This window comes from Notechis scutatus, chromosome 4 (assembly GCF_049901735.1).
Source record: "Notechis scutatus isolate UNSWTSFEM ecotype Mainland chromosome 4, rNotScu1.2, whole genome shotgun sequence".
Lineage (NCBI taxonomy): Eukaryota > Metazoa > Chordata > Lepidosauria > Squamata > Elapidae > Notechis > Notechis scutatus.
In genome coordinates this window covers 75810619-75835869 of record NC_142012.1, presented here as the reverse complement: position 1 = coordinate 75835869, position 25251 = coordinate 75810619, and the positions used below count along the sequence as shown (strand labels likewise).

The 25251-nt window shown below is 42.6% G+C and overlaps 1 protein-coding gene across 6 annotated transcripts in view; it reads left to right on the top strand.

Moving 5' to 3' along the window:
- GRID1 (glutamate ionotropic receptor delta type subunit 1) overlaps window positions 1-25251 on the top strand; it is a 654467-nt gene that overhangs the window by 308012 nt on the left and 321204 nt on the right. For all 6 annotated transcript variants that reach the window (XM_087963843.1, XM_087963842.1, XM_026674217.2 and 3 more), the window contains exon 3: window positions 23987-24271. In XM_087963843.1, the coding sequence (XP_087819969.1) occupies window positions 23987-24271 (285 nt within the window). The remainder of the gene's footprint in view (window positions 1-23986; window positions 24272-25251) is intronic.

Below are 25251 nucleotides of genomic sequence, written 5' to 3'. Positions count from 1 at the left end.
TCTGTTAAGAAGCATCTTCAATCTTGAAGACGCTTGTAAGGCATCTCTAAGAAGAAAGATGTAATCAAAATACTTTTGGTTGCTTTCAGGTATCTTTAGGGAGGCGAGAGAAGCATCTATGTTAATTCCTACCTGGTAACACTTTACACAAGTCTCAGATGGTAGTGGTAGGCGACATTGCCTCGGATGAAAAGGGGCATCAAATCAGTCACTACCTTTTGACATTAAGTGTAAAGAGTAGAGTTGACTAGGTGAGAACCAAAGGTCATGGAAGAAACAGATACCAATAGAAGAAAATATTCGTAGCTCAGGGTTGAATTGTCGGATTGGGCGTTGGTTCTTACCTGACACGCCATTTCTCTGGGAGCCGTGAGGATCATCCAGTGTGTGGGAGGTGCTTCAGTCTGCGTCGTTGTAGGCTGAGCTTAATTACTGAGGATTGCTCCGCCCTTCACCACGTGGCTGCCTTGCAATCCCCAGTTTACGCGAAGTCGAGAGTGAATAAAAAATCCTGCTCTCCTCTTACTATGCTAAAGGGTTCATTGGCCGAAACAAGACCCCACCAGACGGAAAACTAATAAGGGTGGGGCTGGATGATCCTCACGGCTCCCAGAGAAATGGCGTGTCAGGTAAGAACCAACGCCCATTCTCCTGGAAGCCGTTCGGATCATCCAGTGTGTGGGACATACCAAAGCTTGGCTGTCCTACGGGGGGGACTCCGTCTGGTTCTGTGATCCCTGTGGTTCCTCGAGAACTCGCTGGAGGACTCATCTACCAACTGAAGCCTCCGCCGAGGCAAATATGTCGATCTTATAGTGTCTAATGAAGGGAGATGGGAAGGCCCAAGTGGCCGTCCGACCAACATCAGCAATTGGGGCCTGGGTGGCCCCAGCTGCAGAGGTAGCAGCACTTCTGGTGGAGTGTGCCGTTATTCCGCTGGGAACCGGCAGGGCCTGGGACAAGTACGCCTTGGAAATAGTAGCTCCAATCCAGCGGCCGATGGTTGACGGGGACACTTTGTGGCCTAATGATGTGGGCTGAAAGGAGAGGAATAGGGATTCGGATCTCCTGGAGGGTTGGGTACGTTTAATGTAAATGTGGAAGGCCCGTCTTACGTCCGGAGTGTGCCAGAGCTTCTCCCTTTCCCGCGAGGGATTGGGGCAGAAGTTCGGAAGTGTAAGTTCCTGTGCCCTGTGGAAGGCTGAGTTGACCTCGGGCAAGAAGGTAAGGTCCGGCCGGAGAACTACCCGGTCGGCATGGAAGATGCAAAGGTCCTTCCTCACCGACAAGGCTGCTTTCTCTGATATTCGGCGAGCCGAGGTAATGGCCACCAGGAACGCGACTATGTATGTTAGGAACTGGAGAGAGGATTCCCTGAGAGGCTCAAGGGGTGTTTAATAAGGGCCACCAGGACCTTATTGAGGTCCCAGGTAGGGTATCTGTGAACCGTTGGGGGACAAAGTTAGTGGCTCCCCTGAGGAATGCCCTAATGCGAGGGTGGAGGGAAAAGGACCCCAGATTGTCAACACAATGACAGTTGAAAGGGCTGCGACCCGATGCCTCAGGGAGTTCGGAGAAGACCTTTCCTCAGACCCTCTTGGAGGAATGTCAACACTTGAGCGATGGAGGGTGAAAGCGGGTTGACCTGGAAACCCTGGCACCACTTGCAAGAACTATTCCAAGTGGCATTGTATATCCGGGTTGTGGAGGGCCGCCTGGCGGCTAGTATAGTATCGATAACGTGGTCAGAAACTGCTCCTTTCTTAGACGCTCCTGCTCAACCTCCAAACTGCTAACAGGAGCCACTGAGGATCCGGGTGCTGGAGGGGACCCTGAGAAAGGGATATCCTGATTGGAGGGATTTTCCAGGGAGGGGCCACCAATAGGTTGTGGAGGTCCGCGAACCATGGGCGCCTGGGCCAGTAGAGTGCCACCAGAATCAGCTCTGCTTTCTCGGAGATGAGCTACTGGATAACTCTGGGGACCAGGGCTAAGGGAGGGAATGCATATAGAAACCCTAAGGGCCAGGGGCAACAGAGGGCGTTGTAGTTCTCAGCCCCGTGGGAGAGGTACCTCGAGAAAGAACCTGGGGAGTTGTGTGTTGAGGGGGGATGCGAAGAGGCCCACTAACGGGAGACCGAAAAGCTTGGTCGCTTCCCTGACCAGTGATGGGTGGAGGCGCCATTTGGCCTGGTCCACCATGGTCCTGCTTGACCAGTCAGCTAGGGTGTTTAAGACCCCTGAGATGTGCTCGACTTTGAGAGAGAGGAGATTGCGCTCCGCCCAACGGAATAGGCGCTCGGCCTCTCTCATCAAACGGATGGACTGGGTGCCCCCTTGTCAGTTGACAAGGGCCTTGGCGGTGATGATGGCCGTGAGTATGAGGACATGCCGCCCGCGTTCCTGAGGGAGGAGTTGCGCAGGGCCAGGTGGATGGTGTGGCGTTCCAACCAGTTTATATTGCATGCCCGTCCTACCTGAGACCATCTGCCCTGTTGCGAGAGCGAGTGGATGTGAGCGCCCCCTCTGGACAGGCTGGCATCTGTGGTGAGGGTGAGGCGCTGGGGCTCCTTGAAGCCATGTCCCTTGTAGATGGCGGGACTGGTCCACCAGAGGAGAGACTTGAGGACCTTTGGAGGCACCTTGACCGTGGTCTTTGAATTACTCTTGCCGGACCGTTGGAACGGGAGCAGGAACCACTGTAGGGACCTAGTGTGTAACCGGGCCCAGGGAACAAAGGAAATACATGAGACCATTTTACCTAGTATCTTAGACAATTCCAAAAGTGTCACCCTTCCTGAACGTCTGGTGTGTTTGACGGTTTCCTGAATGTTAAGGAATGTTTCCGAGGAAGGGAAACCTTTCCTCGAACTGAGTCAATGACGGACCCCAAGTGGGTGATCCGTGTAGATGGTAACAGTCGGCTCTTTTGCCAGTTTACCAGGAACCCATGGTCTTGGAGGGCAGAGAGGTTAGCTCTGACATCCTTCTCTGCTTGGAGTCTGGAGTGGAACAGGATGAGAATGTCATCCAGGTAACAATGGAGACGAACCGGGAGGTTCCTGAGGTGGACCGCCAGAGCCGCGAGGACCCTAGTGAAGGTCCTCGGGGCAGAGGCCAACCCAAGGGGAGAGCCACATATTGTAAGAGGCGGTGGTTGTAGCAGAATCTGAGGAATTTGGAATGGGAGGGCCGGATTGGGATGTGAAGATACGCCTCTGAAAGATCTATAGAGGCTAGCCGGTCCCCCTGCCTGATGCCCCGTAGAATGGACTGTAGGGTGCATCTTGAACCTGCGGTAGATCAGGTAACGGTTCAGGTGTTTCAGGTCTAGAATAGCCCTCCATCCCCCTGAGGATTGGGGATCACGAAGAGGTGGGAGTAAAACCACTTCCCCCGCTGGGATGTTGGGACGGGTTGAATGGCCTGTACGTTGAGGAGATGCTGAATGGCTGAATCCATTAAGTTGCGTTTGGTGGGATCCCTCGAAGGGGGAGATGCCATAAAGAAGTCAGGGGGGGGACGCGCTGGAATTCAAGCGCGAAACCAAGTCTGATGGTGTCACGGGCCCAGGTATCAGAAGTGGAGGGGTCCCATAGGTCAGCGAAATGCCTGAGGCATCCGCCGATGGGAAGGGAGGAACAGGGCCTATCTGGTACGCTGGAAGGCTTCCCTCCGGGACCCCTGAAGGGCCGTCTGTAGCTGCCGCCCCTCCTGTTCCTGTCATCTGGATCGGCTTGATCCAGGGGCTGAAGTGGCCGGAAGGAGGGGGGTCTCAGATACCTGGGCTGGAAAGGGGACTGGTAGGAGGGTCGGGAGGAACCTCTCCAAAAGGCTTGAGGGGTTCTTGACTCTGACCTCCGAAAAAAATGGGGGGAAGAAATTTTTTCTTGTTTCGGGTTTTGGATAGCAATGGCCCAAGGGCGGTGCCAAATAGTCTGTCCCCCATAATGGGGACAGTGGCCAGCTTAACGTTGTGTTTTATGTCCGCCTGCCCGTGCTTGAGCTGGAGCAGGCGGCGAGCTGTAACGTGAGAGGTTATTGCTCGGGCGGGAAACTTAACTGCATGGTAGGTGGCGTCGGCCAAGAATTCTGCTGCGGCCGTTAACTTGCGATGTCCTGATGTGCCCTAGTGTTAGAGGGGGGAACATGCTGTTTCAGTTGGCAGAGCCACCGGATCGAGGGCCTGGTGAAAAAGGAAGCGGCCGTGGCCGATCTGATAGCCCAGGTGTCAGCCTGATGAGCCCTACTCAACGGCAGTTCGGACCTCTTGTCCTCGGGTTTTAGAGCCTCCAAGGGATCACTGGGGGAGGACGAGGATACTAAGCCAACGATGGGTTCGACTACCTCGGGGGTGTTAAGCAAGTTGCAGAAGCTCGAATCGAGGTTAAGAACCTCTTGTCCTGACTGGGTGGAGCAGGGGGAGCTCTTATAGAGTCCACTGGTCTGAGACTAGGTCGTGAAATATGGGTGGGACCGGAATAACTTCCGCCTCCACCACGGGTTGCCTAAAAACGGCGTCCTCTTGTCCCTCTGCCGGAGGGGGGAGAGTGAGGAGGACTGAACAGATAGGCCAGAAATGCCCTTGGCCTTAAATATCCGGGATTTAAACATGTGTGGCTTGAACAAACCCACAAGGTGGGTTGATCAGGAGTGAGGCCCTCGTCCTCGGACATGTCCCCTTCCATCGGGTCTATCCATACCCCTTGGTGTATGGACCCCCATTCAAGATCTTCCTCCTTCCCGAACCGAACCAAGTCCTCTATAGCCTTCTCTATTTCCCCTTCTGGGAGGGGGCTGTCCCCCTATAAAGGTACCTGACCATGAGTGGGGTCCAATCTAGGCAAGGACCTGACTGATGGCGAGTCGTGTTCGGGCGCCATCGAGGGGGGACCGGACCTGGACATCTGTTAAAGGCCCTCTGCTATCCCCTGGCGCATAGCCTGTTCCATCCATGCTTGCATGTGCGCAGGAATCTCGACATAGGCGGCCTCCTCCTGGCGCAGGCCAGCGGCCGTGGGCGTGAAAGTGGCTTCGAGCGTTCGTCTGGTCATTGGTTCGGGCACCTGGAGTCCCTGTAAGCTGCGCCTGGAGAGGGAAGAGGAATCTGGAGGAGGGGGGGTGTCTGGAGGTAGAAGGAAGGGGGCTGGGGGCACTGGTTGTGCCTCTCTAGATCACCTGTCAAATTCTTTCTCCAGTGCCCTATGGCGCCTTAGGGCGTCTCTCTGAGAAGCCTTGGAAGTTTCCTTAGAGGCTTCCTTAGCCTGTCTGCGCAGGTGGTAGGACTGAGATCTGGCCTTCAACGAAGGGCCTCTAGTGGAATTGTCATCTGCCATTATAGAAGAAAGGACTATAGCTCCAATTTAAGGCGGTTGGCTCGCCATGGGTTCGGCCTACAACAAAGGCCGGGTGTCCTTTCAGCTGGCCCGCACCCCCTTTTGGAATTTAGATATGTAAGTTCTACAATATTATTATAGTTATAATTAATATAAATATATATACCTGCTTATAAGCACTGTATATGTAATCCAATCAGTGTTGGTAATGCGTTATTGCCATGTACCAATAGATATATATGTATATCTCTATATAATATTTCATTATTATTATTATTATTATTATTATTATTATTATTATTATTATTATTATTATTATTAATTATTATGATTATGATTATGATTATTATGATTATGATTATTATTATTATTATTATTATTATTATTATTATTATTATTATTATTTATTTTTCATATACAAGAAATGAACAGGGATCTGTTCAGTGCTCCCAGGAGGGAGTGACCTCAGATATAATGCTAAAAATCTCCAATTGGCCAAATAAACGCCTGAGGCTGGAGTGGGGCCTCTGGCAGCTGGAGCTCCCAGGCACAAACCGGGAGGGATAGGCTGCGATTTTCTGCTCTGAGCATGCTGCGGAAAGCCAACAAGATAGCCAATTAAATTGAATCTGCAGTAGCTCTCATAGGCTGGCAGGCCTACAACAGGAGCTAGCCCCTTCGCAGCCCAACGAGGCCTATTAGAATGACGCCCGTTATACACGCGGCGGCGCCCAAAATGGCGGCCGCCACCTACTCTTTAATCCTGGGCCGCTCAGAGCGCTACATAAGCCTCTCCGGCACCACCTAGGAGCCGAGCGAGGCAGCCAAGTAATTTTCGCCCCTTGCTGGGGCGATCGGCGTTTTGGTGGGGGGAACACCAGCTGCGCTTATCAGCGCGATCGATAGAGCCGCTATGAGAGCGGCGCGAAACAGGCGGCAGGCAAGGAGCCGAATTGCAAGGGGGAGGATTGGCGCCGGAGCGCGAAAACCGCCTCTCTATCCCCCTGGGGCGAAGAAACGCGCTCCCCTCTACAGCCACCCCAATTGCGCAGAGGCTAAGGGAGAACCAGGAAATAAAGGGCAAACCTGAATAATAAGGAATCTGCTTGAATCGGCCAAAGAGTGGGAGATACACAGCCTAATCTGACGAAGGCTGAGCGTAAACTGGGGATTGCAAGGCAGCCACGTGGTGAAGGGCGGAGCAATCCTCAGTAATTAAGCTCAGCCTACAACGACGCAGACTGAAGCACCTCCCACACACTGGATGATCCGAACGGCTTCCAGGAGAAGCTTGGTGCTCTCTGCACTTGATAGTTTTCTTGCAGATATTTCATTACCCAACTAGATAACATCATCAGTGCTGCACATCTGCAAAACTTCTGCAAGAAAACAATCAAGCCCAGAGAGCATCAAAGAGCCCACACAGGCAGTTCCCTTGTCGTAGCAATGCACAGTGTACTTTCCACCAAATCTCCCTCTATTGGAACCAACAGGTAGAAAACAATCTGGGGCTGTTAATTATATGGCACGGAAGTTATAGTTAGCAGTTGCTGGCTCTATGCTATAACTAAAGATTTTCTGGTATCTGTTTTATTTTTAAAAAAACTCTAATCAACCCTGGCTTCTGGACTTTCTGTTTATACTGTACATCTACTAGCTTGAAAGCCAAACATTCATTAACTAAAGGTTAGTTTCAAGTGGCTTATAGAGATAAATGCTGTCAATCCAGGTGGAACATTAATATAGAATTGTACAGGTGACAGTCACTCTAGGAATTTAACTTGCCCAGTTTGTACCACTTCTGCAAATCAAAGCTGGCGAGGAATGGAATCCCAACACCCTCATAACATTCACATTAATTACAATTGGTGTTTAAAAAATCTGGTAGCAACAGATTGGAACAATCTGTCAAAATGGACTTGCCATGGCATGGAAAAGTTTTGTTGAATGAAAATTGCTAAGATAATGACAAGCGAACACATGCCATCCTTTTCTCTTCTGTAAAAACATTTTTACATAAAAAAAAAATATTAGGAAAATTTGTTACAAAACTTTGTACAATTGCCTGTTGGAGAAATTGGTGAGGGATTTAAAGAATAAAATTACTCTGTGCTTTTTGCATTTTGTATACATTCTAATTAAATCAAAGACTGAGGTTGGGAAGAAGACACCTGGTCATTCATCATAGCACATAATCTCTTGTTTTTTTGCCCATGTTAATTTATTTAAACTAGTCAACTAGGATGAACTAGGTAGATCCAGGGACTGGTGAATAAATCTCTCCATTAAGACCACCAGCCTTAAAAAAGAGATGGTACTTGCTGTGTAGTCATGGAACAAGACTTTCTGGATCTAAAAATTTATGATAATAGGTTTAAATAATCCTTGGGAGATAAGGTGTTACCAAAGCAGGATCAATGCTGTTACAGATGCTTTTGGAAGAAGCCAGTTATTTTAAGCCATTTCAGTATGATTCCTATCCAATGTTAGGGACAGAATCATCCTTGGTTGCCCTGAAGAATGACTTCCTTTGAGAAAATGCAAGTATATCGAATCTGCAGAATCTCTCAAAGAAGATTGATCATCTCAACTATGCTATCTTATCCGCCCCATTGCTCTGAAATGGGTGGTGATTTTTGGTTGCTAAAGCCTGAGGTGTGATCAGGTGAGCACAGAGGTGGTCATAAGTATAGAATATAGATTGTCAGTCATTTTTTCTCGGGCTGTCGTAACTTTGAAATATTGTTGAACAAATGGTTGTAAGTTGAGGATTATCTGTAATGCACTTTATGTAGGATACCTTTGTACCTACTCTAGAAGTTGCAGCTGGATCAGAGTATAGTGTTCAGGTGGCTGAGTTGACCTTGAGTGGTAGAGACTGCTCTTTAGCTATTCTTTTATTAATTCTAGTATAATTAGTGTGGATTTTCTAGCTTTTTTATTTATTTATTTTTATTTATTTATTTTTATTTATCAATCGCTTACAAGATAATAGGTATAAGTATAAACAGAGTTATGAATACATGAAATGGATACATATAAGAAAAATAAAAAGAATCAATAGGACAGGGATGGTAGGCACGTTGGTGCGCTTATGCACGCCACCTCTTAGGAAAGGAGTGAGGTAAATAGTAGACAGTCTAAGGTTGAAGTTTTTGAGGTTTGGGGAAGAAACCACAGAGTCAGGTAGAGTATTCCAGACATTGACCAGTCTGTTGCTGAAGTCATATTTCCTGCAATCAAGTTTGGTGCGGTTAACCTTGAGTTTGTATCTATTGTGTGCTCTTGTATTGTTATGGTTGAAGCTAAGTATTCATTAACAGGTAGGACATTGCAATAGATAATTTTATGTATTATACTTAGATCTGAACGAAGGCAGCGTAGTTCTAGGTTTTCTAGGTCTATAATTTCAAGTCAGGTTCTTTTAAATTTGCAAACTGAGCACTTCAGAAGAAGGAACTTTGGCATCAGATTTAATTGGCTTTATGGGCTCCTGAGGGTTCCTAAAAGGATCCTTCTATGCTACCAGAGATTTGATGCTAGATTCTGCCTGACCCCCTCAAGAACATAGGTCCCGCCTGACACTGTTGAGGTATCTTCTAGGACTCTCCTCCCTTAGGAGGCTGGAAAGATAGATTTCTTAAGGTCTGCCTTTCATGGGCAGAATGGCCCAGTTCAAGGGGACAGGATAGGGAACCAATGCTTGAGGCCTCTTGGCAATTCTCAGAAACAGAAAGCTGGTTAAGAAGAATCCCGAATCCTAAAAAGTGAACTAGGCAGGTGTCAGGAAGGCTCCAGCGGTTATTAGACATAATAATGTTAGTTCTACCAGTAGAAAAAAATAGTTTTTGCTTGACTCCTGGAGTTGTGGGTGTTCCATCTGTGGAGGTTTGCAAGAACAGATTGGACAGCCATTTCTCCAGAAATGGCCTTGGGCAGGGGTTGGACTAGAAGACCTCCAAGGTGTCTTCCAGCTCCATGATTCTATGTTTCTTTTCCTGACATTGTTCCTTGTGATCTCCTAACTCAGTTAATTCTGCCTTGAGTAGATTATTGTATTTTTGATTAGGGGTCAAAACCTCTAAGGGTTCCGCAAACCATGTGTGAGTGTGTGTGGCATTTCTTAATTAGCATCTGTCTGATCGAAGTGTGGGCAGCTTCACACTGCAGCTAATTCAAAGGATGCCACAAATGATGAAGTACCAAGTTGCTTGCCATGACATATCAGTCCATCTCCAGGTATATGCAGTATGGAGAATTCTTTATTTTGTAGTAATTAAGTACAATCAATACATTGGGACATGCTTAATATTCTATTCATTGCAGGAAAAAAACTGAATTAGAACAAAGCCGGCAGTCTGAGTTAAAGTCTCTACTTAAAGTCATCCAGTGAGGGAGAACCAAACCTCTCTTAAATCATTAGCTGCTCTGTCAAATTGCTGTTGCAACTGAGATTTGTTCTTCTGTTTAACTGAAATCTGCCACCTTCTAAATGAGGAAGAAACACTTTTTTATAACTTCTAGGTATTGTACTCTTTTTTAAAAAATGGTGTTAGAAAACTAATGCATTAATGGCATTATTGGCGGAGAGGAGCAGGATCTTTTTATACATTAGAAGCTTTCAGAAGGATTTTTGTTGTTAGCTCTTAAGAAAAAAACAGCAACAGTTTTACCTTGGATAAGGCTGGAAAATTCCTCTTACAGTTTTCAAGGTTCTGTGTTTATCCCCAACTAGCATTAAAGATATCCATGTGATTCTTGTTTCCTTATTTTGCTCCGTTTTATCCAACTTGACAGTAGTCTCAAAACGTGTAAGAGGAATTTCTGAGGCTCAAAAATAGGGAGCTAATGAAAGTGGGGGCCTCTTTGAAGCACTCTCGCTCAACAGCTGGTTGGAATTTCATTTATTGAAGTACGTATTCAATTCATTCAGTTTTCCCAGAGTCTCTCACAGATAGGAGTTCTAGTGACACCAAAACAAACAAACAAAGGCCTCAGATGTGGTCCACATTCTGTTGAATAACAGAAATTACAGCTTTGGAAGGGACCTTGGAGGCCTTCTAGTCCACCCTCTTGCACCAGGAGGAGTCCTTATACCAATGGTTGTCCAATCTCTTCTTAAAAACCTCCAGCGATGGAGCACCACAGATTAATTTTTCTCACTGTTAGGAAACTTATCCTTAGTTTTAGGTTGGTCTTCTTCTTGTTTAGTTTCCATCCGTTGCTTCTTGTCCTGCCTTCAGGTGCTTTGGAGAATAGCTTGACCCTCCCTCTTCTTTGTGGAAGACCCTCAAATATTGGAAAACTGCTATCATGTCACTTCTGGTTGTCCTTTTCACTGGACTAGACTTGAAAGATAGATTCTTTTTTTTCATTTTACTGTTGCCATGTTCCCCTCTGGTCTTCTTTTCTTTAGACTTAATCATTTTAGGAGGTTGATGGTCTACTTTGTCTCATTAATCATTTGCCTGCAAAAGACATGGACATGGGCTTTAATGATGGGCTACAGGCTTGGTCTTGAAATCACATTCCCTCTTGGTTGTGCTTCCTTTAAATTCTCAAGGGTCTCAAAGCTCTGTGGCCACAGAGCTAAGTTACAACTGCCAGCATCTTTTATTATTGACTGCTTGGTGTGAGACAAGTGGCATTTTGGGATCACTTGGAGGAAAACTGGTTCCTCACCTCCAAGCCATGCAATCTCTCTTTCCCGTTTGTTTTTTTGGTCTGAAGTTTGAAGGTCATGAAGATGTTCGGTATCTAACTTATGTTGGATTGAAAATAGTGCATGGACTGAAGTCCTGTCTTGTAAAGACCTTGTAATTAACCTGTGTAATTGGTGGAGAAAACAAGAAGAACCAGGTAGAAGGAATGGCCTCTCCTCGTAGAAGAGAATGATGGAAGAAGCCCCTGTAATGCACTGTGTGTTATAAGTTCCATGTGTTGGTAATCAGAGAAGGAAGCTTTGGATGGTTTTGTTACTCTGGCTGTTTTGGGAAACAATGACCTCTGCATTTTGGGGTTTACTTTCTGTTTAAAAAAGGAATTTCATAGCACCATGGACAATATTGCTTCTTGAATCACTAGTCTGGGTTTGGTGCACCTCTCTTTTGAGATTCTTCATCAGTCCAATGCATCCCTTGACCACTTGGTGGCACCACTGCATTGAGTGCAAGATGTCAATGGAAGCTGACTCTTTTGGTAAGTGAGCACCTTCAAGAATTGTGTTCGGAATGCCAAAGGACAAGAGCCATTTATTAATCAACTGCAGTAAATGAAATGAAAGTTTCCATGCTATTTCACCAAACGTTGTTTCCTTTCCTTAGTTGATTAAGGGGACTTATTCATTTTATTCACCTGTTTAAAACCCAGAGAAACAGCCATTTAGATTTTTCTTTCCATATACCTTTTAATTTTGCAAGACGTGTTTGACATTTCGACTTTCCCTTTGTTTGCTGCAAGATTAGCATCTTTCTGACTCCCCCCGCCCCTCAAAGCAGTAGCAAAGCTACAGCCTTAATTGTGAGGCAGTGCTTATTTCTGGATGGAAGACACACAGGCATGACAAACAGTTTGAATTTCAAGGCCTGGGCTTTGGACAACTCTTGCATTTTTGCAATTGCTCTGAAGAAAAAAATGTAGGAATGTAGTTCATAAGAGGCTCGTGATCAAGCGTGACATGAAGGTGCCAAGTCAACATGTTTGCTTTGGTAGTGCAGTTCTGGTAACGACGTTTCTTGTAATTCGCCTGTCTGTGTCTCTCTAGCCATCTGTCGCCTTCATGCTCTCCTCTCCACAAAGCTAGTCAATGGATAGGCAGTTATTAAGGCTACGGCTGAAAACAAAAGTTTTTTTTTTTTCAACACAAACAAAGCTGGTTATAAAAAACAATGGTCCAAATCCTACAAGATCGTTAAATCTTAGTGAGAGTTCACATCTCATCTCAAAAATCTTTTCCTGTCCTGAATTCTGCAAGAGATAGCAGTATTGCAGGATTACAGATTACAGGTTAAAAGAGTTGGAAGGAATCTTGTAGGTCATCTAGTCCAACCCCCACCCAAGCAGGAGACCTACATCATTTCTGACAGATGGCAGTCCAGTCTCTTCTTGAAATATTCCAGTGATGAAGCTCCCATAACTTCTGAAGGCAACTTCTGTTCCATGGGTTGATTGTTCTCACTGTCAGAAAGTTTCTCCTTACTTTGAATCTCTCCTTGATCAATTTACATCCATTATTCTTTGTCTGGCCTTCAGGTGCTTTAGAAAATAGCTTGACCTCTCTGTGGCAGCCCCTCAAATATTGGAATACTGCTATCATGTCTCCCCTGGTCCTTCTCTTCACTAGACTAGCCAAGCCCAGTTCCTGCAACCATTCATTGTATGTTTTAGCCTCCAGTCCCCAAATCATCCTGGTTGCTCTTCTCTGTACTATTTCTAGAGTCTCAACATCTTTTTATAGCGTAGTGATCAAAACTGGATGCAGTATTCTAGGTTTGGTCTTATTCTGAACATTTTTTTCAATGCATGAAGAGAAACACAATACAGTATATCATATATGGACTCTGGCAGTAAAATACCATCTCCAGGCACTATTTTATTTATTTTATTTATTTATTTGATTTGCCAATTGTTTACAAGATAATAAGTATAAGTGTATACATAGTTGTGAATACATGAAATGGGTACATATAAGAAAAATAAAAGAATAAGAGAAACAATAGGACAGGGACGGTAGGCACGTTGGTGCGCTTATGCACGCCCCCTACAGACCTCTTAGGAAAGGGGTGAGGTCAATAGTAGACAGTCTAAGGTTAAAGTTTTTGGGGTTTGGGGAAGAAACTACAGAGTCGGGTAGAGTATTCCAGACATTGACCACTCTATTGCTGAAGTCGTATTTCCTGCAATCAAGTTTGGTGCGGTTTACTTTCAGTTTGTATCTATTGTGTGCTCTTGTGTTGTTATGGTTGAAGCTGAAGTATTCACTGACAGGTAGGACATTGCAATGTATGATTTTATATACCATGCTTAAGTCAGACCGAAGACGGCGTAATTCAAGGTTTTCTAGTTCTAGAATTTCAAGTTTGGTGGCATAAGGTATTCTACAACGAGTAGAGGAGTGGAGAACTCTTCTTGTGAACTATTTCTGGACTATCTCAATTGTGCTAATATCAGATACGTAATGTGGGTTCCAGACTGATGAACTATATTGGTAATCTCTATGTTAGATCTTCTGGGTACCATATTGGTAACATATTTCTATATATGGAAAAAGACAGGAACTTTGAGCAGCTGAAACACCATTTTAACAAGTCACTTTAACAAATCATTATTTAAAATAAAAATAGAGAGACTTAAGAGGTCTTAAGGGAAAAGGTGTAATATGTCATTTAAGCCTAATGAAATAAAATAGGATATCTAGCATCCCTGCCAGGTATCAGAGATATGGGACATATTATGGTAAATCAGGAGAATTAACATTGATAATGCTATGTTTTATCTCTGTGGAAAGAAAAAAAGATACACTGAAAAGGGAGGATTTATGAAACCATATGGGTTTCTCAGTATGAATACTTCATACCTAAGCACGATGTTGGGCCACTATCCAACATATGTTTTTTTCCCCCTACGTGTAAGTCTGAAACTATAATTGCCTGTGCAAGATTAAACATTTCAAGAGCTGAAACAGAGAACTTCAGAACTCTGCATTTGAAAGCCCAACCATCTATGCTCGAGCATAAAGGATGAATGTCACTGAGGTAAAAAGGTGTGAAATGAAGTGGAGCTCTGAGCCAAATTTCCAAAATTGCTTTTCAATTGTTTGTAAGGCTTGTGTGGCTGCAAACTTCTCTCACAAATACCGCTTGGTTTGGAAATGTCACATGGGAAGGGCTGACAGATGGCACAAAGAACACCATTTTTTTTCCTGTGGCAACTAAGTGTCAAGTGCAGGTAAATAGTGCAGGCCATGCTAATGTTTTTTGACAAGTGCTAAAATGAATTTTACCATGCATTCAGATTTAATCAGGAATTTGAAGAAGCAAGGAAATGAAATGAAATTCCTCCTGTAGCATTTGACAGGAAGTAACTGTCCCTCAAGTCACTCTACATTATAGGACCTGCCCATATGGTCATTGTGGGTTGGGCCAGAGATATCCTTCGTTCCTCAGGGAAACTCAACTGTCTTTTTGTCTTTTTAAATAATAAATTTGAAATATTTTCTTTGTCCATATGGCTGTTTGTTAGAGGAACACCATATGCTGGTTACTTTAAAGCTCTTTACCTAAGAAATACTGCTTAACTCACTCACTTTTTGGTTTTTAAACAGGAGGTTAAATCAGCTCTTAACATTTGATAGCAAATGCTGAGGTTCCCATTCAAGAGAAACTTCCTTGAAATATAAAAAGTGAAATATTTCACACACCCCAGTTCATAAAAGTGCTTAAGGATTGTACACGTGTGTCTATATGTTTCTAGAATCTGTAGAAAATACTAAGGTAGCTTGTTGAAATGTGACCCTGCTGTTAACTTTCCATGATATGCAGCATCCAGACATGGGTTTTTGGCTAGTGAAGAAATGTCTCAGATGAAGATGGAACTAACTGTGTTTGAATCTGCAGTTCCAAATAACTGGAAGTGTCCTGTCCCAGCCAGTCTATGGGAATTGGATAGTTAATTAGGAATTATGAGCTGTCCCCTTAAGGGAATGCATCATGGTAAATGTAGTTAAAGGTATCCTGGAAAATGTAGTCCATTTCACGTGACCACATCTGTAATCCTGATTGGTTACTAAATTGACCCTCGAGGGGTTGGGGGAAGTTTTCCTCATTCTTTGTCTGAACTCTCTAACTCATGGGAGCTGTTTTCTATCATTACGAGATGGGTTAGGAGATAACCATCTTTTACTACAAGGCAGATATACAAAGGATTGGTCATTAAAGAAGAACTTCATCACAAATGTGAGTTATGAGGATACCTGATGAACCAATAAATGTAATTTGTTATGGACGTCTTGTTGAGTTATCTATCTGCATCTGTACAGCTTCAAATCCACTTCTGTGCAGAGGGCAGAAAAGTAAAAGATGTATTACAACTGTTCTGCAGTCTTGCTTCCATTATCGCAAGCAATGAGGCCAGACTCTACACCAGATGATGGCTGACCTACCACCCGAGTGCCTGAGCTCTGACCCACCGTTCACCAATGTAGGCCTCGATGTATTTGGCCCTTGGTCCATGTCTGCCCGATGGACCAGGGGCTGTCAAGCTAACAGCAAATGATGGGCAGTACTCTTCACATGCCTCAGCATTCAGGTGGTCCTTATCAAAGTCATCGAATCTATGGACGCCTCTTGCTTCATCAACGCCCTGAGAAGGTTTCAAGCCCACAGAGGCCCAGTCAAGGTATTCAGATCTGACTGTGGAATGAACTTTGTAGGCGCTTATAAAGAACTACAGATAGAAGATGGTATTCGCCCTGACTCCCCACTCGACGGCTACCTTAAAGCCAACAAATGCCCATGGATATTTAATTCTCCCCATGCATCTCACATGGGAGGAGCGTGGGAACGCATGATTGGAATAGCTCGTCGGATCCTTGATTCAATGTTAGCGAAAGCACCTAAACTGACACACGAGACTTTATCTACCCTTATGGCAGAAGTCGCAGCCACCATCAATGGTCGACCTTTAGTTCCAGTCTCTTCAGATCCTAAGAATCCGACCATTCTCAGTCCTGCTGCCTTGCTAACTCAGAAGATGGGTGATTGGCCTGTGCCGTTAGGGAACTTTTATTCTAAGGACTTGTACAGACAACAATGGAGACAAGTTCAACAGCTTGCCAACACCTTTTGGAACCGTTGGAAGCAAGAGTACCTGCCTACCCTACAAGACCGCCGTAAATGGAAGACCAAAGAACCAAAACTCGAAGAGGGAGACCTTGTCTTGCTGAAAGACAAGGATGTGCATCGCAACACGTGGCCTATGGGACTTGTGTATCAAACCCTGCCCAGCTCTGATGGACTAATCTGCAAAGTCAAGGTTCTGATAGTGAGGTCGTTAGACTCCTCCTGTGACCAGCAGACTTTCACCAAGAAGTTTTACACCAGACTGGTCACCGACCTTGTGCTGCTGCAGAGAAAGGCCGAACTTGAAGATTGAACCTCAAGCTTTGCATGCTTTGCTTTGTTTCATGCTTTATTCATGTTTACTGTTTTTCTCTTAGTTATACAGCTTACTGTTTATCTTAATTATATAGTTATATGCTATTCAGTTAGTATTACTGTTTAATGCTTATCTTAGTTTATAGTTAATTTTTTCTTTTCCTTTAATAGTGGAATTTACAATTCCAGGTGGGGAGTGTGCTGTCCCAGCCAGTCTATGGGAATTGGATAGTTAATTAGGAATTATGAGCTGTCCCCTTAAAGGAATGCATCATGGTAAATGTAGTTAAAGGTATTCTGGGAAATGTAGTCCATGTCACATGACCACATCTGTAATCCTGATTGGTCACTAATTTGACCCTCAATGGGTTGGGGGAGTTTTCCTCATTCTTTATCTGAACTCTCTAACTCATGGGATCTGTTTTCTATTGCTACGAGATGGGTTAGGAGATAACCATCTTTTACTACAAGGCAGATATACAAAGGATTGGTCATTAAAGAAGAACTTCATCACAAATGTGAGTTATGAGGATACCTGATGAACCAATAAATGTAATTTGTTATGGACGTCTTGTTGAGTTATCTATCTGCATCTGTACAGCTTCAAATCCACTTCTGTGCAGAGGGCAGAAAAGGAGGGCTTAGCTTGGAGAAGGCAGATCTATGTGTTTGTTGAGTAAAGCCATTCCTGATTTTGAAGAGATTATGACACATTGAGACATGATAGATTATATCTAGATGCATCTTGGCAGGGAATAACTTCTTCTATGAATCTCCTGAGATGGCTTTAGATAGGATGGTAGATATGAAATTGGGCAGCATTTAAATCATCTCTGCAAATCTGGGGACTGTATAAACATGCAGATTCCAGAGTCTTCAGTCATGGCTAGGAGGATTAGGAAGGTCCATGTGATGAACTCCACCCTGTGGAAAACTCCCAAGATTTGGGAAACTCGATCTAGAGGTTGCATCATTTAAGTGTGCATTTCCAAATATCTCTACCCTGGGTCACAGTGGGATTTGGCTCTCTGAAAAAGAGAGTCTTTTCTTTTCTTGGGTTTTCAATGTCCATTCATGTCTGCCAATGGTTGCTCAGAGCAGCAGAACAGAAGTGGGAAATTCATTCAAGCCAAACAAGCGATGCAGCTAGGCAATTGAATCTGTGGGCTGAAAAGGTTGAAAGGCTTTATGTTTTGAGAGATGAGAGGCCATACAAAAGTCCTGCCGTTGGCAGTAGCAAGAGCCGTGGCCTATTCTTCATCCTCGAAAATGCGGGCATGAAATGATAGGACTTTGGATTTGAAGTACGGCTAAAATTATAGTAATTCTCTTTCTGCACCCTACACAGGAATCTCAATTACCATTTGGATGGAATTTATATTGTTGTTTACATAAAAATATTTCCTCCCCACCTTTACAAGAAACCACTAATCTATGCTGAGTGGTGAGGAGAATTTTGATTTCTTCAGTTGGCAGTCAATTTTGAAGCATCACGAGGCCAGTAAAAACTATTTGCTGGATAATGTGTGTAGACATTGTGTAGCGTAGCCTTGGCATACAAATGTTCTATAATTTTCCAGGTCCTATCAGAAACACATAATTGGCTTTCATGCCCACATGTAGACCCCGTCATAGTTTTATTCCTGAATCACAGGAATTAAGAGTGACTTTCCTGCAACATCTGGAAAGGACGTTACAGTATAGATTTTACATTAAAACATTTCTCTGATATCCAAGACTGGAGAGAAAAGCATTCCCGGTATTATTTCCTCCCTGGTGCAAGTGAAGTTGGCAAGGCTGAAAGCAAAGAATTTGTCACCAGGCAAGAGAGTTGCTATGCGCAGTCCATGTTCTTTCCACATCAAAGAGTGGGGAGTGGATAGAGGTCTGTTTCATGTAAGGGCAGGAGAAACACATAATTTAAATATTGTTAATGGATTGCTAAATTCTTCAGTAGCTGATCTTCCTCCTTAGTAATGTGCCTTGTACATTCAATAAAAAATGTAGTTTATTGGAGAATTTAACTCTTTCCTTCTAGCTCTTTCCTGAGCATTAGATAGATTTTTGACCTCAGACTCCTTGGGCAGCTGCTAAAACATCAGCACCCTGACAAATACAACACTCACCCACCCCCTGGGTTTATATTCTCCAATGGGACACATCCATAGCCAAGAGTCATCAATCATGCTCTCCAGTAATATTCTTACACTCTGACAACTTTGAGCTGCCAGGGCGATTATCTAGGCACTTGAGGAATGCACTGTTTCCCCCCCTCCTTCTGCTGGCAGATAAAAAGACCAAAGGAGTAACTTTTTAGTTGACATCCTGATTGTGAGTCATGGGGAGGCTGGGAAGGAACAGATGAGATAGCAGTGGGTCTGTCCGTTTCTTGTAAATAGCAACTCAGCCTAAGTGGGAGGAAATCTGGGAAAACACGTCTTAGGGTATTCAGAGGGACTCTGACTTAAGGAACTCTCAAGAAGAGGCTAGGAAAATTCCTCTTGCAGTTTCCAAAGGTCTGTAATTATCCCAGATGAGCATTAAAGATGAATATTATTGAAATCTGTGTAGCTTTGACTTCCTTGGTCTTGTTCAGCTTTGTAGGCCTTGGCAGAGCTTCAGCTCAGTCAGTCACAGAGTCCTAATAAAGGGCTTGTGTTAGGAAGCAGCATCTTGCTGTGTTGGATTCTGATGTTCTTCACATGCCGGGTGTTTTTCTTTGTATATTATTCACAAACACACACATACTGAGAATAAGTAGCAGGTTTCAGTTATCCCTAATTGCAATAACCGCAGTTATATACAGTATTATTTGGTTCAGAACTCCATGGAAGTTCCCTTCAATTCAGATGCAATTCTTGTTGCTCTCAAATCTACCTTCCCATTTTGATTATTTCTCCAGCTTTTTTGTTGGGCCTGTTTAATTTCTGAGCTCTGAATTAACTGCATTCAGTATACTTCCTCAGAGGCATTTCTGCTAACCATTGCTATCCCATGAACACAGCATGCTGAAAGTGTCCAAAAGAACCACAAGGTCCATTCAAATCCAGCAAATTTAATTCCCGCCGGGAAATTTCCAAGGGCCAAATCATATTATACATGAATATTACTTAAGATTTTCAGAAGTGACTTTAGTTCATTGAAATTAAAGTTTTTTTTTTTTAAATTAGCAATTTAAACCCTGCATACACTGGCATAATGTTCTTTCAATGGTTCCAAAGAAACCTGAAACCTGATCTAATAATCCTCTGCGTTGGTTTTAGTGGGATTTAATTTCATGTAAATATGTTTAGAAAAAGAGACATGAAATATAATCCTATCCATATTTACTCAACGTTAATATATTCATTACCTAGAAAATGAATGTATGATGGATTGCAGTCTTAAATACTCATGTCCTGAATTATGGATAAACTATTTTAACCAACATAAACCGGAAGGCATGCATTCTAGTGATTTATCTTCTTCATAACCTTTTTGGAATCTAAATCTCCATTCACAAAGACACAGGGAAAAACTTTCCAGGTTCAGGTAGATAAGATCGAGAAGTCTTACACCTTCTAGAGGTCTTCAACCAATTTGCCTGGAATGAAGCTGTCAATATGAAGTAAAGCATTTAGAGGGAAGAAACATATTTGATGACTGAGGTCAGTGGAGAAATTCTATGTGCATAGCATGCAAAGAAACCTAAGAATATTTCTGAGTTAGAAAAAGTCTGCAAAGCATTTAGGGAGAAAATCCAAAAGCAAGAATACAAAGCCTTTACGCGAGATACAGAAATGTTTGGAAGATGTTACTTCGGACAAGCAGGCATTACTAAGACAATTGCAAATAAATAATAAGTGACTGATTATGTGCCAACACGTTACTCCTAGAAAATGCACAGATCAAATTTTATCTATGATGATCTATCCTTAACCTGTTCTTTCAGACCTACCCAAAGATGCACCAATTGCCACTGTAACTTCACTGGTTGCCCTCTTCCTTCCTTTCCTTCGGTCTTTCCCAGCAGTAGAGCCTTTCCAGGGAGCTAGGTGAATAGAAAAGATAAAATAATAAGTAAGCCATTCAAATCTTCTAGTCCAACCCCTTTCTAAAGCAGGAGACCCTATACCATTTCAGACAAGTGGTTATCTAATCTGTTCTTAAAAACCACCAGTGAAGGAGTGCCCACAATTTCAGAAGGCAAGCATTAATTGTTCTTACTGTAAGGAAATTCCTTCTTAGTTCTAGGTTGCTTCTCTCCTTAATTAGTTTCCATCCGTTGCTTCTTATTTTGCCTTCTGGTGCTTTGGAGAACAGTTTGACCCCCTGTTCTTTGTGGCAGCCCCTCAAATATGGGAACCCTCTTATCATGTTCACCCCTAGTTCTTCTTTTCATTAGGCTAGACATATTCAATTCCTGCAACCGTTCTTCATTTATTTTATTCTTCAGGCCCTTAATCATTTTTGTTGCTCTTCTCTGCACTCTAGAGTGTCAACATCTTCTTTATATTGTGGTGACCAAATCTGCATGCAGTATTCCAAGTGTAGTCTTGCCAAGGTATTATAAAGTGGTACTAACTCTTGACATGACAAAGAAGGACCTTAAAGGCCCTGGGAAGAAGATAAGATTTGGAAGTGTCTCAGGGAAATACATCCACTAGGATAGAAGGAGAAAAAATAAAGCACAACCAAGCTTACAAGACACTGTTAATATACAGTAGACTTTTTTCCCTTTCATGAAACCGGGTGGGGGCTCAATAAAAGAGAGTTCTAGGTTTTCTATGTTAATCTTTCCGGTCTACCTATGAGGTGCCTAAACATTTGCATACATTTGCAAATAGCTGTGACATGTGCAATCCATATTTGATAAAATACAGACTCTTAAGTTTACATGTTTGAAGGCAATGAATTATTTCCCTTCAGTTTCCCAGAAAATTTGCTGCTTTGCTAAAATGCTCAACACACCAGATTTCTATTGAGGGTAAGGCAGAAAGGCAAAGAGATCTGGGGAGAAATCAAGTGATTTTTAACGGGAGCAAAATCCACAGCAAGATCCAGATATTTGCTCTTACATATTTTCCAAGAGCGGTTTGTACTCACTTTTTCTCTATCAGCTATTTTATTCGGCTTTCCAGAAACTGTTACACCACTCCTAAATCTCATTTTTAACCCTTTATAAAGTCACAAATTTGAAGGGACTTTCTTCAACTTTAAGTTCAAATTCCCTACTTGTCAAATGGCAGGTTTATTTCTGCTATCAGCCTGTTTTAACTTATGAACAACATGATCTGCTAAAAGAACTATTTCTGTTACCTAGCTGATCCCTGAGCCAAATGCCAGATATGTGGGAGAATATTAACCTGATGACATCCCCTTAAAATCCTTATGTTACTTGATACAGGAGGGAAACTGTGGTTGCTAAAATGAAAATATATAAAAAAAGGTTTATCTCTCTGCTCTATTTTAATACCATTGATGAATAGAAAAATCTCATTGGGCAAAACAGCCATCTACATTCATTCTGATCCTAGTTATTTTTTGTTTGTTTGTTCGTTTGTTTTCTCTCCATTATCTTTATATCCATCCCTTCTGATATTGAATTTGCTAGGTACGTAATATTTTAACCAAGGAGAACATCACAACTGTTCCTAACCCTGAGTTTCCTGTTTGATAATGTAGTGTTTTCATGTTGTAGACTCGAGATATCTTCTTGGGGTGAAAAGAAGAACATATCTCTCTCTATATATATATTAAAATCAGTAAATTTAAATAATGCAGCTGATGAAGGTGTGAGAAGGACCATCAAGGACTTTTCTTCCTTCCTTGCACAAATGTACTAATTAAAAGAAAAACCACCTCTTTGGTTACTTCTTCTGAGTGGACTCAAGTTTAATTTTTTTTCTGAGCATTTTTTATACCTCAAACATCGATGTAGTGTTATTTGGCTTGGTTAAATATAAATTTGACTTAAATCATTATTCAGGTCTCTGCTTATCTCTGATTAGGCTTCAATGTGATATCGTGAAAAACTTTTGCTAATTTTATGTATTTATGCTATCTAATTTATATAAGCCCCCCCCCATTTCACAAGTGAGTGATTCTGAGAGGCATACAACAATCTAAATATAAAATCTAAAATGTAAAGAGATTAATGTTTATGTTCTCTCCAGCTGCTGAAAGACAGCACAATGTCTTTAAATATCCTGAACTGCATTATTAATTGGCCTCCAAATATTTTATCCACTAACATCTTAAAACATTAATGATTCATTAACAATAACAAATAATACTTCATGAAGTCTTGTGATGTGAATTCATAATGTCAGATTTCCTAGAAGTCTTTTTATGTACAGTCTCTAAAAATTATTCTTCCATGCCACCCGGTATTAAATATAGTAACTGCTTTGATATTTTAAGGAAGGAATAGCTCCCTTTCCTTTTTTTTTTTTTTTTTTTTGAAAGTGGTCTACGAGACTGGAAAAAGTTTTTTTTTTTTTTTTTTTGCTGCATAATCTAACCCTCTTTGAAGAAAAATGGGGAAAATGTATGAATTTGAAAATTTTGGTTTGAATTGTAATATTCTTAGTGGAATTATTCTTTTGGACAAAGGAAAAAAATTAAAGGGCTGGTTGTAATCTTGGTTGGCATTTAGCAGCTCCAGAAAATTCTGGGTTCTAACTTTTCATGCTTCAGATATCTTCCCGATCAATATTGCTTCTGACAAAGCCTGACAAGGGAAGAATCTGGCTGTTTCGTGAGATAAAACATATTTGCACCAATATACGTTTAAGACCAGTATTTAAACCAGCTAGCATTTGCTTTCAATCTTTCTGGCTTTCAACTATGATTTATTCATATCCTGTGGGGGGTTTGTCAAGCTATCACAACTCTAAACTGGTGGGCTTCATGGTAGACTTTATAACATTTTAGGCTTAAATGTGATGGGATATATGGTCTCCAATTAATAAAACTTTGTCCTTTTAGTATTGTTTAATAGTAAATTGTAAGTTTAATTCAATTTGGACACTGCCAGACTCCAAATGGCACTGGATAGTTCACCAATAGTAACATAGGTTTGATGGTTAAGGCACCAGGCTAGAAACCATGAGTTATGCAATTTAAAACTCTCACTGCTTAATATAAAACACAATATAAATTGCATTTTTGAACAAGAGGTTACATGCATAACTTGTTTCAGCTCTTAAGCATCACCCAATGTCCTTTTAGATGTCAAGGTCCCAAAATCAAGAAATACATTCTAGGTAGTTTCCTTTATGATTCCTCACTTATAGACAGAAATCCCCATCTTAACTCTCTTTCTCCCAACCAAACTATCTAAACTTTGCTGTCTCTTGGTGGCTGGGAATGCAGTCTCTTCCTTTAGGAATCCAGACCACATTCCACCACACTAAGCCTCAGTGTGTTCACCTTGTTGCTTGATGTGATCTGTCTACCAATTTTTATCTTTTTCACCTCATTGATGATCCTCTTCCTATCCTTCTTCTCTTCCAGCCTGTGACCTGATGACCCTGGGGATTTTAGCCTTAGTGACTTCTACTGGTTGTGCCTCCGCCAATGCCTTGCAGTCTTTGACAGATGCCATGCACATCCCTCACCTCTTTGTTCAACGCAACACAGGAGGTTCTCCACGGACAGCATGCCATCTAAATCCTAGCCCAGAGGAAGAGGAATACACCTTAGCAGCCCGGCCACCTGTTCGGCTTAATGATGTGATGCTGAAGCTTGTCACTGAACTGAGATGGCAAAAATTTATAGTCTTCTATGACAGTGATTACGGTAAGTGCCGTGTTTCGATTGAAAAGTTTTTTCTTCTTTTTTCTGCATCTCCTTTTTTTCCTGAATATCTTTTGCTTTTATTTGAAGAAGGTAGACCAAAGACACATTTTGGAACAGTGGGTTTTTTGGGTAAGTGTTGGGTGAAAAATATCTTTTGAATTGATAAACTTTTCTGATTTCCCTTGACTGAAAGGTTGCTATGAAAACTAATTTTCACCCATCCTGCAAGTTGCTTAGCAACATCTTATAAAGATAGCCGAAGTTTGATTTACCAGAGCATTTTTCAGTAAAATATTAATAAACTGTTTGCATTGATTGACAGGGTTCATATATTGCATGCAATACATGATTCAGGAAAAAAACCCCAGTCTGCCTTTACTTATGTGCTTCTTTTTCATTATCTCTTTGATGATTGCTTCAAAAGTTTAATTTTCTATGAGCCACAATTGCAAGATTCTTGTTATACACACTTCCACCCCCTGTTTCTGTTTCTTGGAGGGCCCTCAAGGTCTGATATGGTAGGGATATCATTTCTCTGCATCTCCTGCTAAATCTTCCTCAGTTTTGGTTCATGGGCTGAGAACTTGTGAGTTGTTACCTCAGTGTGTCTACAGGGTTTGGTTAGAGAAGTTTGGACCATCTGAAAGATCTCAGTTAAATGGAGCAATGAAATAGAACATTGTTTATTCAATGATCTGTTGCAATTTAGTTTTGAAAAATTAATGCCTGGTAAGAGGTGTAGTTGCTGTTTTTTCCAAGTACCAGCGGTGTACTAATACATGTTTAAGCACGATCTCTGCAGGCTCCATTGCTGCTGTTCCACAATGCTGCTAGCCTTGGAAGAGCTGATCAGTCCACTGCCCATTGGCTTCTGCTCTGCTCTCAACCGGCTTGCAAAATTCCAGAAAATTTAATAATCAGATTCCTGTGAGCCAGTGCAAGCTTGCTCCAGCTCACCACTACCTGTTTTAGTAATCCTC